This window comes from Carassius auratus, chromosome 26, assembly GCF_003368295.1.
Source record: "Carassius auratus strain Wakin chromosome 26, ASM336829v1, whole genome shotgun sequence".
Taxonomy (NCBI): Eukaryota; Metazoa; Chordata; class Actinopteri; order Cypriniformes; family Cyprinidae; genus Carassius; species Carassius auratus.
Window position 1 is genome coordinate 22800689 of NC_039268.1, and position 18435 is coordinate 22819123.

The window sequence follows — 18435 nt, forward strand, 5'->3', positions numbered from 1 at the left end:
TGACATTTATATTAAAACTGGACTTTGGGTACGTTTAATATGCTAATTTTCATTCTAAAGAGCATCTGACCAGACATAAATGTGTAAAATCAATATTTCTAGAATTCTGTCAACTTTTAGGATTACATTAGCATATAAATGGCCTGAAAGCAAACGCATATTGCATAAAAGCCACAAAACTCAAGTGTCAAATAACATGTAGCACATATAAAAAAATCATTACTTTATGTAAATGTGCTTGATGAAAATCTTTGACCATTTTGATGCCTCTAGCTGTTTAAAACAAACAAACTGAAATTGGCATTGACATACTTCCTATTAAAACAGGACTTAAGGTAGATCAAAAAGTCATTTTATTCATAAAATATTTTAAACAGGCTAATTCTCATTTTAGAGAACATTTGATGACATAAATGTGTAAAAATCTCTGTTTTTCTCCATTTTCCCAGACTGTACATTTTAAATGGGCATATCTTCTAAAAGTTAATTTGGTCAACTTTTAGGAGTACATTAGCATATAAATGGCCTCAAAGCAAACACATATTGACTAAAAGCCAAAAAACTCAAGTGTCAAATTACGAAGAACATTTTTAAAAGACCCCAAAGCTCAAGTGCAAGAATACTGTGTGAAATTATAATTATTTTAAAATGGCAACAGATTTGTGAATGTGAGAAAGGACCCCACTTGAATATTAAAAAGTGACTCTAGTTCAGTTGCTAAGTGGACCAAGTTCACCCTGACATGAACTGAACCGGATAGACTGTGTGAGAGTTACATGAGTGTCTCATGACAAAAGAGCACAACTCCACACAAGTCTATCTTGCTGCATCACTTGCACCTCATTTACATTAAAACCAGCATGCAAGGAAACACACGTAATGGTGCTTCGGACGAGATGATACTTCCTGGGTCAAGAGCAGCCGCAACTGTGACAGCAAAACATGCATGATACAGCCACCGCTCAAAACATGCCGACTGCAAAAGCAGAGCCATAGGCAAAGGTTTATTGTTGAAAAAGAGTGAAAATAGTGTATTTAAAGAGTGTAAAACCTAAAACACTGTAATTTACATGTTCACACAGATGTAAGACAGTACATTATGGAAAAAGATTTTTAAAATAAACTATTCATTCTCTCTGATGCAATGTGGTGTTCAAGAACAATAAAAGACATTATGTGAAAGATGAACCATATAACTTCCATCACAAACAGAAAACACAGAGACAGACACCAACTCCCAGCATGCACTGCAATGGTGGGGACACATGCTCCCATTTGCATTCCAATGCCATTTCCAAAGCTCATGTATGGGACTTCAGAAAGTAACATTAAGCATACATGTACATCAGTGTTAGGAAAAAGCTCAAATATCCCTTTTATTTGCCTGATGTGGATGCACTGGCTGTGTTCAGAATGGAATACTAGCTTTTTGCATATTGTGAAGTAAGTGCACAGTATAATGTATGCCTGCTACTGTTAGAAAACAGTATGAAAAAGGTGTCAATATGCAGTGAGAATGTTTCAGAAGGTACTAAGCTACATTGTTAGCATGACTGCATTGCACTGCATGTTTAATAAACCATTATGCAGAAATCATCTTTTTTTTTTTTTAAATGTAAATACATAATTTGGTACATTGTTGTTCATGACTATAATGAAATAAAAACAATATTGTTTTTAGTTTTATTAAAATAAGGCTTAAATAAAATTAAATATACCATTAGAAATGAGAAATTAAATTATAAGAAATAAAAACTAAATTATAAATGTTACCTAATAAAATAAAATAATTTGAAATAGGAAAAATACTAGGGATGCACCGATATATCGGCCGTTGATATTTATCGGCCGATTTTTTGTATTATTTTAGAGCCATTGGCACATCGCAAACAGCATGAAAAGGGCTGATACCGTTGGTTTATTAATTAACTGCATGGAGACAACAAGTTGCATTTCTGTTGAATAATCCAACGTTTTTCTCTGGGTAAAATAATTAAATACTTGCCCAAACTAAATAAAATCAGTACTAAATACAGTTTGTCAGACGGCAAAGTACGGCCTATGCAAACGTAGCACTGATGCATCCATGCCCACACTCAGCTGTAAATTCATCAGTTGCAATGGTAATGCACTGGCTTTAGAGTTTATCCGAGGATACTATATGTCACAAACTGCCAAGCATTAGGCCTACATTTAAGTGAAAAGGAACGACAGGTTATATGCAGCTTTTTGTTTGAAACCAGTGTAGAACACGGATTCACACAAGTTCACATCATACACCTGCAGCATTTCTATAAAAGAAGAAAACTAAATAAAACTATATTGGCTAAATAAACAGGAATATGTAGGCCTATAGACAAAATATATTTGACTTAAATCATTAACAGATGAAAAAAAGAAAGAAAAAAAATTGTGCTGAGTTTCGGATAATAACGTGCACCAAAGTTCATGTGGAAAAAAACGAGACGGCAGAAAGCAGCTTTCTTTACTTTGCAAAAGCTTACAGTTTTGAATAATGTTTAGCTTCTATCTGTATGACCATCCAGCGCTGGTATGACCACAAATTAGGCTACCCATAACAGCTGGGAAAACAATGCAGTGATCGCGTTGGTGCCTCACGCATACACAACCAATTTTTGCTGATTTGACATCGCAGCATGTTCATTATCAAAATAAAATACAGTCAAAGAAACATAAAAAGTTACAATACTCAATTTAAATAGTCCGTAGACACTAGCTGATATACGTTAGTGTATACACTTTAACATATATAAATATGTTAAAGTTTTTAATGCGACAGTTTTTCGTTTTGTTTAATAAATTTTGTCTTTGGTAAATCTAAAAAAGATGACCAACATCAGTATAGGTATCAGAATCGGCAAACAGTTTATATTTAAAATTGATTATGGCCAAAATAATAATAATAATAATAATCCTATCGGTGCATCCCTAAGAAAAAAAACTATATTAGTATATAAATAAAAAATTAAATTACATTTAGTGTAAAATGAAAGAAAAGGGATTTTCAGTCATCATGGAAAATGAAAGGTTAAATCAAGACCAATGCATTATGGGATACAGTACCCAGTATAGCAAATTGTTGTATACCACAAATTTTGTAATATATAGTATACCAGGTATGCAGAATATATTTTTATTAAGTGTGTAGTATGATAGCATACCATTCCGAACAAGTGTACCCACTATGAAAATAAACAAAAAAAAAAATCAATGTGAATAATTTTTTGTCGACTTTTTGGCTTGGCAACTTAAATTCTCCAACATTTCCCCCCAAAAAGCAGCACATCCTTCAAATAGAACCAACTCACATGTGAACTGTAACACGGCCCAAGTCTGAGACCGGGGCGACGCACTCATTATTTGAGTTAGTTACTTGTTTCTTCTGATTTCCCACTCTCTGTTAGGCAGAGAGGAGTCTGGGAGATGCAAACACAAAGCAAACCATCAGAAGTTTGGGTGTGCATTTCCTCAGCACATAAAAGGGATACAACAGCTGTCTCTAGAAAAGTGGGCGATGGGTTTTCAGTGTGTTGGTGTGTTTATCCACTGGCCCTTGATGCAGAGAGCGAGGCGTCTGCCGTGATGAGGTGCGCCTCACCTCGTCAGTTTCTTGGCTTCGGTGAGAGGGGTTGGTGGGGGCAGGGGTTTGCTTGTTTTAGGCTCCAGCTGGTGAATGGGGGAGTTGGGGATGGGCTCGAGGCGGTTGGGCTGGGGCTGGCCGCTCCCTGTCCCAGAAGCTTCCACATTGGCCCTAAGATTGGCCGAGCTGCTGAGTCGGGTAGCTGATTTGTCGTTCTTTCGCTTTTGCTACATAGGACGACAAGAAAAGCAAACAAAAAGGAAGTTTGGAGAGCTTGACGCTCCATTTTTGAGAGGTTCTCCTAATGATTGTTTCCTAACAAATGCCCACCCTGAAAGTCAAGCTCGCAACACTCAGCAGAGGAAGCATCAGTCGCTCTCAGCCAATCAAATCAAAATGAGTCGAAAGAGAAGTGTCAGAGGAAGAGGCTGTTGAAAAATTCAGACTGAAAGAAGAATGGCTTGGAAAGCAAAGAAGAACTGGATGTCTAAACAGGAAGAGAACGCGGAGTAACGAGAGACAGTCACAGGTGCACACACACACACACACACACACACACACACACACACACACACACATATATGCACATGTAATCACTGACACTTGGAAGTTATAGAACACAGATGAGGGTCAAACAGAATGACATTGTTGAGACTGGGTCAGGAACTGCTGTGACGTATGGAACAAACATCATTTTCTCTCAAGCTCTGGAAAAACAGGAAGTTCAAAGGATGAGTCACTCAAAAATGAAAATCCAGTCATCATTTACACACCATCACGTTGTTTCCAACCTGTATGACTTTGGATCTCATACTGGCTCTTTTGTATGCAATTGCAAGGCTTTCAAGCTTCAAAATGAATGCAAATGGACCATGAAAAGTTCATAAAAGTAATCTTATGAGCTTATACGATTACTTTGAAGATCAGAAAAACAGAAGTTATTTTTCAAAAATGAATCATTCGCATTCATTGAATCACCAAGAACATTCCAAATAAAATTTAAAAACATTAAAATATGTTTTTAATTAAAATAAATCTGAAATTAAATAAACTACAAATATAAAAACCTAAACAAAAATTTTAAAAGTTTAAAATGTTGCCTCATCAAATAAATTAAATAAATACATAAATACAAGTACTAACTTAATTACTAAAACTGCTATAAATGAAACTGAAACAAAAGTTAAATAGAACAATATATATATATATATATATATATATATATATAAAAGACAAAAAAACATTTAATAACAAACAACAAAATTGCAAAAAAACTTGAACTTAAATATAAAAATATAAAATGAAATTAACAAAAAATATTAAAATACTAATAAATACTTTTGTATAATAAATCATTTTAGAATATTACAAAAATAAAATAAACGTAAAATGTAATTCACTGATGAGATTAAGAAAATATATCATACAGCTTCAAGATAACTGGAAATTGTATGCACTACTTTTATGATCCTTTCATGTGGATTTTTGTCCCTTTTATGCTTGAAAGAATCAGTCCCTGTTTACTGCAGTTGCATGGAAGAAACCAACCAGTATAATATGATAAATTTTTCTGTTTCCATGCAGGTTTGGTATGACATGAGGGTGAGTAAATGATGTCAGAATATTCATTTCTGGGAGAACAATCCCTTTAATAGTGTGTGTGTGTGTGTGTGTGTGCATGAGCTCCAGCATGCTCCCAGTAAACAGTGTTTCCAGTGAACTCCAGTCCGGCATGTCAGTTGTATTCCCATTGATTGCACCCCAGCAACACTCCATCCTAACCAGGCACAACACATCTACTAAAGTCATTTTCACAGTAAACAGAGCATATATGATGTTTAATATACAGCTACAGAATAGGATTTTTGTCATGATATTTGTGCAGCTGGTTGGGAACTCCAATTAGCAATGCACACAAGTAATTTATCACTTTTTTGCTTTTTTGTGTCGTGCATGGCTAGAATACAGTGAAAGAAATGACATTCAAGATGAACTATCAAGCATCATTCACCGCTGTCATTTCCAAAACTTAGTAAACTGCCTTGCTGTCTACTGTCTATGTATTAGAAATAATGTAAAGACGAAGTATAAACGTGAACATTCATTTTGTTCAATTTCTTTGTGTTCTGCCAAGCGATTTTTTTTAAAATCAGATTATATCCCATGCAAACAGCCAGCATACTAGAATTGAGACTAATCAGATCACTAAGTTTTGGAACAGCAACTACATCTTAAACTAACCAACTACCAGCTCCGCACACAAGGACACAGCAGAGTACAGAGAAGAACTCTTACCTTGACAAGAGGGTTAATGACACCAACATTAGGATTTGCGTTGAATATTTTGTTGAAGTTGGTCTCTCTGTTGACAAGCTCCAGCTGGTAAAACTTTTTGTCATCCTGGAAGAATAAAAATCATGGACAACATAACTTTACTGAATATGAGCACCATTTGTCTCCAGAACGTGTCACTCAACACAAACATCTGCTTGTTAAGTGTTTTGCAAGATTAAATATATGAATAAAAAATTATTGTATGCTTTTATTAAAAAAACCCTGATTAAATTTTCTATGTGCAATTTACATGTACATGCAGTTACAAATTGCATCATAACTTGAAATAATATTTTGACAAAATCACAAATTACTGGCCATGACAAAATGTGCATTTAAAATATAAATGTATACATATAAATATAAGCGATATAAAAACATAGGCTACATTTCAATTAAAACAGGATATTTTAGAGTTCCCACCACCACAAAATAATAATAATCTGTCATTATAAGTGACAAAATGAAGCTAAACTGACATTATTTTAATCCCATTTGACATTCATAATGAGTTCTTTTTTCTTTCCTTACATTCATTAAATATCACATATTTATGGAAGCCAGTTTTACCATTAAATAAATAAAACATGAGCTAATTTTGACTATTTATGAGTTTAAATCATGCTGTCATGAGTTTATAGATAATTGAGATTGTCATAACTATAAGATAACTACACATAACTACAAAAGTTATATAATCGTCATTATCAAACCATATCTATGTTATTTACATTTCAGTTTTTGTTAATTAATTCAACTTTACTTGTAATGATTTGTATGAGTCACTGATTTGAAGCGGTTACAATGCATCAGCTAAATTAACTGTTTAAATTTAAAATTAAAAACAGCTTAGCTGGTGTAATTTTAGCAGGTGCTAGTGTGGTTTTATTGTTGTCTGAATCAAGATACAAGAAACAGATGCCAAACGTCTAACACAGCTATTTTTATGAGCAAAGAAATTCTTTTCCGTAAACCACCATTGTTTCAAGGAGTGACTTTCATAGAAAAGCGGTTGTCACTGTGTCTTGAGTAGGATTAAGCTGGTCTTTTCAGCAGGGTTGTCTGTCCTGAAATAGATCTATCACTCCAGTCTTGCGAGACTCAGCTAATCTCAGCAGAACCGAGCACCCGTGGGATACCTCACAGCTGAGAAATTTCACAAAAAACCTGCAATATTGTGAATAAGCCTGTCACACTTCTTAGAGTGCTCTTACCACCAGTTTCTTGACCAAAGATTCTCTCTCGGCCACCATATCCTTCAGTTCAGCTATTGTCTGCAGATCTTCAGGCCTGCTCTCTCTGTTCCGGAATTTGTCTTCTGTTCCCTCCAACCTGAAGAGCAAAGACATATGATTTAGGATGAGATTTTACAAACTCTATAACCTTTAAATCAGCTTATCTTAACGTCTATATTATTAACATTTAACACAGTTTTTTATTATTAGCATTGCTTTCCCCAGTCCGAGATGGTGGATGAGGAAATAAATGTAGAATACAAATGAACTTACATATCAATCAGTCTTTTTGTGTGTGTGTGTGTGTATGTGTTTTCGTGGTCATTAAAGCATTGCTGTGTTAGCTTAGCAACATGCTTATGATAACACATTTGAAATCAACTGAAGTAGCATGCAGAGCACTATTTGTGTAGGCCGTGGAGTTGCTAACTATGTAGAACACTTCAAATTGTTCACTTAAGAGTTTCCATGATTATGATGCTATCTAGGCAACAAGATAAGTCACATGGTTTAGAAACTGAGCTATCAAGCCTCTCGCCACTCTGTTTACAATCAGTCTGTCATCTGTTTGGGCTTGTGACTCATTACTGAGAGTGAAATTCGACTATTCTGACACTTCAGCTTAGTTAGAAAGGAAAGCTGACGGCTTCGTGCTTTGAACACAGAATGAATTAAACACCACTGGCAATATCACTGTGATGATATTGGCATCTGACATTGATTTTCTCTACTTCACATTGTATCAGTGTGGAAGTTAAAATCATCAGCACCTTTGAATAGCCGTCGCTCAATCGTTCTTTCATCTACAGGAATTCTTTGATGATCGGTGTCATCGAGGATCAATATCTCCACCGTTTCTGCATCTTTGAAGGATGTTTCAAAATGTGTGATAAATCTTTAATGATCATGCAATGTGATGCTTCACCTAGAGGTATACAATGCTAAGATTGATGGCTGTTTTCATATGAAAACCTCCCCTAAGGTCTTCACAACTGCGGGTAATAATGAAACAGAGGCTGTTTCATGAATAGTTTTAAACTGCTGCTAACAGAGGACAAGTTTAACTTAGTTTAACTACTAAGGGCGTGTTTGTCTATTCACACTAAATTGGTCATTAACCTGGGGCCAGATGGGCACTGCCCTCTCAGATTTACACTCTCCTGCCTCAAGAACACAATTTTAATGAGTCCATATCAGACAACTTTACTTCTAAACAAGGACATCCATTTATCGGTCCATCCATCCGTCTTTCTGTCTTTCTTTCTATCTGTCCATCTATCCATACATCCTTCCATTCTGTTTATTAATTCATCCATTTATCCAACTATCTATACTTCTTTACATCCTTCCATCCTGTTTATCCATCCATCCATCCAACCAACCAACCAACCAACCAACCAACCATCTGTTTATCCATCCATCCATCTGCTATCCATCTATCCATCCATCCATCCGTCCGTCTTTCTATCTGTCCATCTATCCATACATCCTTCCACTCTGTTTATTCATTCATCCATTTATCCAACTATCTATATTTCTTTACATCCTTCCATCCTGTTTATCCATCCATCCAACCAACCAACCAACCAACCATCTGTTTATCCATCCATCCATCTGCTATCCATCTATCTATCCATCCATCCATCCATCTATCCATCCATCCATCCATCCATCTTTCTGTCTTTCTTTCTATCTGTCCATCTATCCATACATCCTTCCACTCTGTTTATTAATTCATCCATTTATCCAACTATCTATACTTCTTTACATCCTTCCATCCTGTTTATCCATCCATCCAACCAACCAACCAACCATCTGTTTATCCATCCATCCATCCATCTGCTATCCATCTATCCATCCATCCATCCATCCATCCATCCATCCATCCATCCATCTATCCATCTATCCATCTATCATCTATCCATCTATCCATCTATCTATCATCCATCCATCCACTTTGTATATCCATCCATCCATTTATCCATTTATTTATACTTCTTTTCATCCATCCATCCTCTCTGTTTATCCATTCATCAAAACAACCAACCAGCCAACCAACCAACCAATCAATCAATGCCTTCTTATGGAAAAAAATAAATCATTATTAGTTAACCTCGTGTAAAAGCTAAAACTTTAAATAAGAAATGACCCTTTTAAACAGATTCATAATAGCGGTTCACTGAATAGGCCTTTCTGAGTAAATAAACACCATTCTCATCAAGCCTATTTTTCCATTTAAAGTGACAGCAGCAAAACAGCGCATGCAGCCTGGAGGGTGCACTTGAGCGGTTACAGTAGAGCAGCCCATGCTCCGCACACGAGGATCACCGCACACATGAAATATTCATGAGACTTAAATAGGTTGAAATTTAAAACTGGTTGGAGGACTCGGTTTAGGGAAGCTTAGCTGTCATAACAATTAATTGCTCATAGGACAGGACTGTCATTTCAATAGCTTTGTGTTACGTTTAATTAGCTGGCTGTGTGTCTCTACTCCTCAGGGACACCTGGAGATGGCACGCTTAAGAAATGATGAGGAATACAAGTTGTGACTGCTTCACACGAGACCCCGTTCTGTTCAGTCACAAACTGACTGCTTCTCACACTAAAAATACTCGTATGAGGCAAATGTTCAAAATAGCTCACCCTGAAACCATTTACACACTCTCATGTCATTCAAAAACCTGTACGAGTGATTCTTTTGTGGAACACAACAAGTTATCTTTCCCACACAATGTAAGTGAATAGAGCTGTGAAGATCCAAAAATGACGAAAAAGACAAAAATACACAAATAGGCCTGAACGACTTGTGCACCACATAACCAGGTTATCTGAAGTCATAAGATAGCTATTTAGTACGACTGTGTTGTACGATTCCTGAACAAATGGCTGGTTCATTTTTAGTCAATTAGGCAAGTAAATAGACTAATAAAAAATGAACTTACTTGTTATTCAAATGATCTAATTTTGGCAGTGAAAATGAATTTTGTTGTTCCTTAAAAAGGACCAAAGGAATCGTAATGGAATTCTTAAGAGACTGAATAATCAATAAGAGGAATCGAAACTGCTAGAAATGAGAATTATAAAGCATTTAAGGGGTTTGATTCTGAAAACAGACCGATATTTACTCATTTGTGCTTCAGTATGAAGAAACTCGCTGCATCAAGATCAGCTGCCAGACACTAGACACAGACACACAGACAACTAATGGCATTTGTCACTGAATAATGCTTTAAATTGGTTTAAATGTCACACCAAGTTATCACATGTTCTCAGAAACTTGTAATACAGAACATGGACTACTTTTATGGTATGTTTTTGGATCTTAAAAAGAGTTGCATGAATATCTACCCTTTTATTTTAGTGAAGAAAGTAAGTCATTCAAATCTGGAACTACAAAGAGAATGAATAAATGATAGAATCTTCATTTTTGGGTGAACAATTCCTTTAAGATCAGTCCTTCACACCCTTTGTCTCATGAACACACAAAAGAATCGTTTCCAAAGATGGATTTGATAAATGATTAATTAAAAACACTAGGATTTAAATGAACCTTAGATATTTTGCACTTTGTTAAACGCAACTTTTTTCTTTCTCTGGTATTTTGTGGGCCATGGGGCTTTTCCACGTCATGACACACACACTTCCAGAATCTAAATTATTCATTATCATTCTCAGTTGTGAATGCTGAGCGGATTCAGGCAATCAGATGAACTATTTTTAAATGACAAGATGTTCAGTAGCTGGATGTGTTGGTGTTCTCGTTCAAGTAAACCTAAATTAGGTCACCTCTGACAGCAATATCTACAGTCAAAGAGCTCTCCTACAACCCTGCCAGCTTTCTATATTTATATATCCACACATGCATATACAACGACAAACACCCCCTGTTCATGTACGGCTGTCTTTCTGACTCAAATTCATCTAAACATGTTTATCATGCAAAGTCTGTAGCAGATATATAAAATTGACAATCTGAAGCAAAAATTAGGGTGAATACAAATCAGCTGGGACATTTTCCCCATTCATCTATATGAAAAAAGTGTCCTGATTTACATGTATTCAACTTAAATAAATTATTCACATCTAATGCAATAGTATTCATAAAAATTTCATAAACCACACATAATTCTCAATTAACTAGACACTTTTTACTTTTTACTTGTAATCTATTTTCAAGTAGATTTTTCAATAGATTACAATTATGTTATCCATTCATACTTGTATGTTCTAAAAGAAAACAATACTATTTCAGTCTTTTTAACTAAAATGTCATTTAAATCAATGTATCACTTGACATTTCTTTGTAATTATTTGTGAATTTACAAGAAATTTCTCAGAGAAAATTTCTCAGAGAAAACTGTTTCTATACCTAAAGTTTTCAGTGTAATAATGTCACATATACTGTATATTGGAATCTAATCATTATCATTTTGTGGTAATCATAGCAGCAATAAATCATTAAATGATGGAGAAGAGCATTATTTACACGCTTTGCTTCTCCATATGAACAATGTCCTTTGTCAGAGCACAAGAAAAGTACACATAAACCCCATGTTTCGTAGCTAAAGGCATCTTCTACTCTTATCTGAGCTGCTTTGACAGGGTCGTGAGTTCTCGCTAGATATATATCTAGATACTGTATCTTCTCTGTCTCCCTCCCAGCATCTCTTCAGAAAGATTATCTTTTGCCTGTCTATAGCACATTCTGGTTTCATTTTGTTCGAATTCAAGATGTTTCATAGCCTAATGGATGTAAACAACCAGCCAAACCTAAAGTTACCGAAGCTTCATCCTCCAAAATAGGCATACTCCACTGTATCTAGCATGGGGACTCACAGGATCTGCAGGGCAGAGATCTTGTCCTTCAGCAGTTCCTGGGCCTTGTTGAAGTCTGACAGCATGTTTTGTGTTTCTCTGTGGTGGAGAGCGTTCAGCTCGGCCATCTCACGCTCGTGCTTCTTACACAGGTCCTGCTCATGAGCTCTGTGAATACAAACACACACACACACACACACACACACACACACACACGTCACTCTCAATGACTCTACAAAGCTCTCTGTAACCCCACATCACTACAGCTGTGGCTTGAAAGACATTTCATCCATGGAAATAATTTAAACATAGGTGATAAACAATTATATTTGCATATATTATGTAGTATATTAAATCTATTGTTATTTAATACTTCTAAACTGGGAAATTCATTATCTCGTTTAGATTCAGATTCATACTGGTTCACTGTTCATGCATGAACAAACAAATACATTTTATTATTATCTGCACTGCCATTCAACATATTTCACCAAGGCTGCATTTATTTGACTGAAAATACAGTAAAACAGTAATATTTTGAAATAAAACAATTTAAAATACTGTTTGCAATTTCAATATAATACACAATGTAATTTATTCCTGTGATGCACAGCTGAATTTTCAGTCAAACATTTCTTATTGGCAATATTACAGTATAAATGTTTAAAAAAACATATTATTGTGGAAAGCATGATCCATTTTTTTTTGTATGCTTTGATGAACAGAAAGTTCCAAACAACTGTCACTTTTGATCAATTGAATGTGTCATCGTTGAATAAAAGTATTATAAAATGTAAAAATGAAAATCTTACATAGACATATACACATATTATTTCTTGTTTTATGAGAAAAAAAATCTCACTCAACTGTGTTACATTTACGCTTAAAACAAAAACAAACAGAAAAAACTATTTGCTACTGGGGTAAGAAAAATATACTTAAGATATTTTCTGTGAAAACAAGGCTTATACAAATGTATTTTTAAACATTGTTTACAACTGCTTGGAGGACTAGTTTGAGAAAATAGATTTTGCAGTATAACCCTCAAAAAATCTTTTTTCATATTTTCAAACATTTTATTTTTTCAAAAGTTGTAATGTCATTAAGCTCAGAGCTGGTTCGTTTGATTCATGGCCTAGGGCTCTTTATTAAAGCATGTTTTGAAGCGTCTATGAATGTGTGCGGTCACTTCCTTTGATTACATTTGTTACATGAAACTTTCATCAAGCTCAGTGTTTGTTGCTTTGCTCTGATACAAATGTAAATAATATTCCTAAAGCATTGTGTTTCAAGAGTTGTGCTGTTTTCAAAAGACAACACACTTCCTGTTTTAGTTAGGAAACGCTGATTTTCCATACTGCAATTTCTATGCTATATGGTTTTTATCTGAAACACATTCTCTACAATTCAGCCACACGCTGCGATGGCTTCACATAAAGAGCAATAAAGCAGGATCTCCTCTCTGTAAATAATACAGCCCTGGGGAACGGCGATGCAATTTATTAGCTGCTTTTATCTCAGGACCTGGATATGTCAGTGTTAGATAATTGAAAGCGAAATGAGATCAGCACCCGTCTTGCATTATGATGTGTGTTACTAAACAATCACATTATCTCAAAACAGCCACTGAGTATAATGAAATTGCTTTTTTACTTATTAATACAAGGCGAAATATTAATATCAAACTCTGAATAAAAAATATAATGAGTTTGGGTTTTCTAATCCGATTGATTTCCCTTTTAAAAAGTCTGTTTTCTTTTCTTTAAAGTACTACAAATAATATACAACAACAACATCCAGCCAGACAGCACCAAGACGACTATTGGCAAAATGACAGACAAATCCTGATAGGACTTTCTAGACAAGAACATGGTGCCCTTTTTTCTGTTATTCTTTTTTTTTTCTTCACTTGAAACCACATTCTGCTTGAAAATAATTTAATTTCCATCTCTTTCATCATCACCAATGACTTCTGTCTCTTAAAACCAGAGGAGAATGTCACATAAGAGGTTGTTTAAGGATTGCCGATGTTCTCTACTGAAAAAGGATCACCTCAAGCAACCCCATGCAAGCAGACGTGAGAAGAAATGTTCTCATTTTGCAATGAGTTTACTCACTGTTTCCTTAATGCAGTGGTGGATGACGTACACAAATCAAGTACAAAATAAAATATTACTCCAGTAAAAGTGTAAGTACCCATTTTTTATTTTACTTGAGTTAAAATACAAAAGTACTTGATCTTGTATAAACTACAACATATTTGTCTATCATGTTTATTATTTTCTAGCCAGCGCTAATTAGGCAAGTCATTAATAAGCACTTATAAAAAAGATTAGTGCAGCCAATTATTTATTGATCTGCAAATAAGCAGTGTTATTTTAGTTTTATTATATTTTATAATTATTTTTTATTAGTAGTATTTATTATGTTTTTTTTTTTTTTCATTTTAATTTTAGTTATAGTTTTAGTCATTTTGTTTTGAGCTTTAGTCATTTTAGTAGATTTTTTTATTCGTTTTTATTTCAGTTTTAGTTAACTAAATTAAAATGAGAAATACTGCACTGGCAGCTAGCTGAAATAAAAAGTTCATTTTAAATTCAGTTAGCATTTATTTTATTTGAAGTATTTTTTATAAAAAAATGGAATGGTTTAAATTTCACGCTCAGATTTAGTTTTAGTTAACTCTATTCATCCTTTTTCAGCATTTGTTGACAAAATTATTACCAGAATATCATTACTAATGCAGTTACAGATAAAGTGTACAAATAAGTGAAATAATATAACATATCAGTATTTTAAAAATGAAAAAAGTGTAAACATTACGTGACGAGTAGTAAAAAAATACAACGTTGATATTACAAAGTAAAAAAAATGTTGACATTTTAAGAGGACTGCTACGAGAAACACTTTTTACGATGAATGCTATCCTATTAAGACAAATACATTTTATCTGAAAAAAGTTCAATATAAAGAGGAACGATTTGTTATTTTTAAAAAGCGATGATATAAAATGTACAATATTTTGCTTTAGATGCACTGAAGTAATAGTTTCCAAAAAGAAAATACTCTGATGAAGTACTTAAGAGCAGTGTCAGAATTTGGCCAACGTTCTGGCAAGGTTCTCTCAGAATTACAAACAAATAACAAACATTCTTCCAGTAACATTAATTAAATGTTTGCTATCTGGTCTTTTCTACAAATATTAGCACAAAAAAATGTATTAAAAAATTATACATATTTGATGCAATGTTTTTCAAACATTTAAACTGAATGTTTGTCAAATGTTACTACTTGTTTAAGAATATTGAAAGAAATATTTAATTTTCCCTTAATGTTTGTGTAAATCATATAAAAGAAGGGTGTTTTGAACACTCAGAAAAATATCGTTTTCATAACGTACGGGTAATGTTAGCAGACTTTAGTAGGACTTTTTTTGAGCTGGGGTAATGAGGAAAAAATATTTTGTTACACTGCCTAAATGCAAGAAAACTTGACAATCCCCAATCCAAGACTCGCCTGATCTGCTGATTGGCCTCGCTACGGATCTTCAAAACCTCTTTGCCTTTGAGTTCCAGCTCCTTGGTCAAAGTGCTGATGTTCTCGTTCAGAGTGTGGATCTCGTGGTCCAGATCGGCAATGTGCTTCTTCCTGCGACTGACCTCCTCCTGCAGATCTGAGATGCGGCTCAGAAGCTCACATTCCTGCAACACACGAGAAGTCAAGGTAAACCGAAGTCACAACAAATGCCAGCCTGACCTTACCTGAGAATTACGTAAGAGCGTGGGTTGTGTGATGTGAAGGCTCTTCCTGAAACATCTGGATTCAGACACATGGAGTTCCCACAGATGCTATTTTCACATTGCACTGCTGGGATCTAACACTGATGGCACATCCATCTGGTTTGTCTTGCTTATAAACTACATCTTCAAATACATGAATAGTTTAGTTATGAATAAACAAATGTTTTGCACTAGTTTCATCTCTTGAGGGATGTCAGGAGCTAATGGGCCTTGAGTCCATGTCTGAAGTTACCGGGGAACAACTTTCAGCAACTTAAGTGTTCAGTTACTTATTGTTTTTAAAAAGACAGAAGAAGATACAATGTTTCTGGCGATGTACGAGAAATAAATTGGTTTTGAAATGAGGCAAGGAAACTTCTCTTGCAGAAAAACATTTCAGAACACTGAGGGAATGTATGCCATTGAATTAAACACTGAATAACAAGAAAACCCCATCAGTATTAAATAAATACTTTTTTTTCAGAATGAGTCTGTGTTCATATAGTTTATTTCCACGTTTTCCACCCCCTCTCTGACCTTTAGAATTAAACAGGCTGTTTTGTTACTGTCAAGGATTTTATAATGCAAATGACATCTGTTATTATCACTGGCTAACCTTCCTGCATGCAAAATGACTAACAATAACCCTGATGTTACTGAAATCTGAATATGTTTTCCATGATATGTCATCTAACTTTTCTTACTTTTAATCTAAACACACAATACCCTAATAGGGTACAAATTAGAGTCTGACCCTTTAAAATTAATAATTTAGAACACAGATTAAAAAAAAAGAAAAAAAAAGAAGTAATATAATGGTTTAAAAATCTATTTTTATCTGATGCATTATAAAATCTTCAATGCATCACCAAATCTGATGCATTAAAGATCTCAGGATATGTTAATATTCTGTTAGATAACAGTTTATAAAACATATCTAATAGTTCTTCTCACTCCAAACATCAGTTTCATGCCTCAAAAAAAAAATAAAAAAAATAATGGGACACCAAAGTTTAGTGTATTCATGAAACTGCCACATAGGCTTTTCTCTACTGTACCGATTATATACACAACTGTATACGTCAGACTCCAGTAAAGCCTGGGTTAGATTCATTAGACAACGCTTGTCTCATGGGCAATTTTCCACTCCACTGACACTTTGACTTTTAAATGCCTCATGCACAGGAAGAAGCAGAAATCCTCCTGGAAAATACAACCGAGTCCATTTCCAGTTTTATGCAGTTAATGGCTCTTGCTTAATCAAATTACAATCTGCTCATCCAACTCTAAATGTCTGTAAATATCATTTCACACAACAATTAGCTCAATAACGGTTTCAGTGTGTGTGGCAAAGAAAACCTGTGGCCCAGAGGGGCTTCCTCCAGGACGAATTACGTGATAAAGGACGCCAGTGTCAGCAGAAAAAGTAATAAATAGCAAACAATTGTATTTGGTAAACAAATCTGTGCATACCCCCAGTGTGAAAGTTATTTCTAATGTATACACGCTCGCATAATTGCAAAAATATCGCAGCCATTGTAGACGACCGTGAATATCCCTGAAAGCACATTTGTTAATAACTCAGAATCACACCAGATGGCTCATCTTCAGAACGAAGAACAGCACGTTCACTTCTAAGAAAAACTGTCCAAATAGTAAAACTTTGAATCGATGCCAGTCTGTTTCTCCTTCTTTGCCCATGTCTCCTACTCTGCATGATGTCATTCTTTAGAGCAGTCCATTAGTCCATAGTATTAAAACAGCATAGTTATAGAATCAAATGCAATAAAGTAGCCACTCCTTTCCATATTTAATTATCATTTCTGTATGGGCTGAAAGACTGTCTGAAAAGTGCACATGATCATGAAATTGGCCCTTTTTTTGTTATATTTTAAAAATACATTTGAACATGTTACATGTGCTAAGATAAGGACAATCTGGCCCCTAAAAGACAGTAGCTGAGCCTTCTGTATAAGAAAACATCTGCTCTTCCTGCTGTTGCATTATCTCAGTAAGCTCATGAATGACGAGTCTCTCTTAACTGTAACACTCATGTGCTCGGACTCAGGTGTGTGTTGAGGAAAAACTAAATGGTCTTTATTCCCTGACCGTTCACTGGATGTATGGGTGATGTTAATGTGCTGGAGCAGAGCTGTCAGGGGTCTGCCTGTGACATTTTCATTTACACAACTCAAGACTGTGCCTCCAGCAGACCACGGCGGCCTGCTTCTCACTTCCACACTCACTATATATCTGTAGTCAGACTATATATTTGTAGTCAGACAGAGATATTTTTTAAGCTGCACTGTAATTTTATTGTCATTTTATTGGTAAAAGACTGTAACAATGCTTTGGTTAAATGGTTAGCCGTAAAGCCCATTACTGTATATAGTGTAAATCTTTAATTGACTTAACTTAACTTTCATGTAATTTTACAGTAAAATACTGTTAATGTACTAATTTGGAAAGTGAAAATGAAAAACTGTAAAAATAAATAAATAAATAACATTCTCAGAATTTCTTGCAAGACATTTACAATCTTTTACATTTAAATAACTATGTATTTTTAGTTGTTGTTTTTTCTTTTAATCAGTTTTGCACAAAGTTTTTTTTTACTAATTTACCTTCATCTATTAGTACTGATCTCCTCAGCTCGTGGAAAAGCTAC

At 34.7% G+C, this 18435-nt stretch overlaps 1 protein-coding gene across 1 annotated transcript in view; it reads right to left on the reverse strand.

The window, feature by feature from the left end:
- LOC113044730 (protein FAM184A-like) overlaps positions 1–18435 on the reverse strand; it is a 90717-nt gene that overhangs the window by 3139 nt on the left and 69143 nt on the right. Inside the window, exons 12-16 of the mRNA XM_026204909.1 lie at positions 15505–15689; positions 12010–12156; positions 7150–7267; positions 5897–6001; positions 3620–3828 (exon numbers count right to left, since the gene is read on the reverse strand). Coding sequence (XP_026060694.1) covers positions 3620–3828; positions 5897–6001; positions 7150–7267; positions 12010–12156; positions 15505–15689 — 764 coding nt within the window. The remainder of the gene's footprint in view (positions 1–3619; positions 3829–5896; positions 6002–7149; positions 7268–12009; positions 12157–15504; positions 15690–18435) is intronic.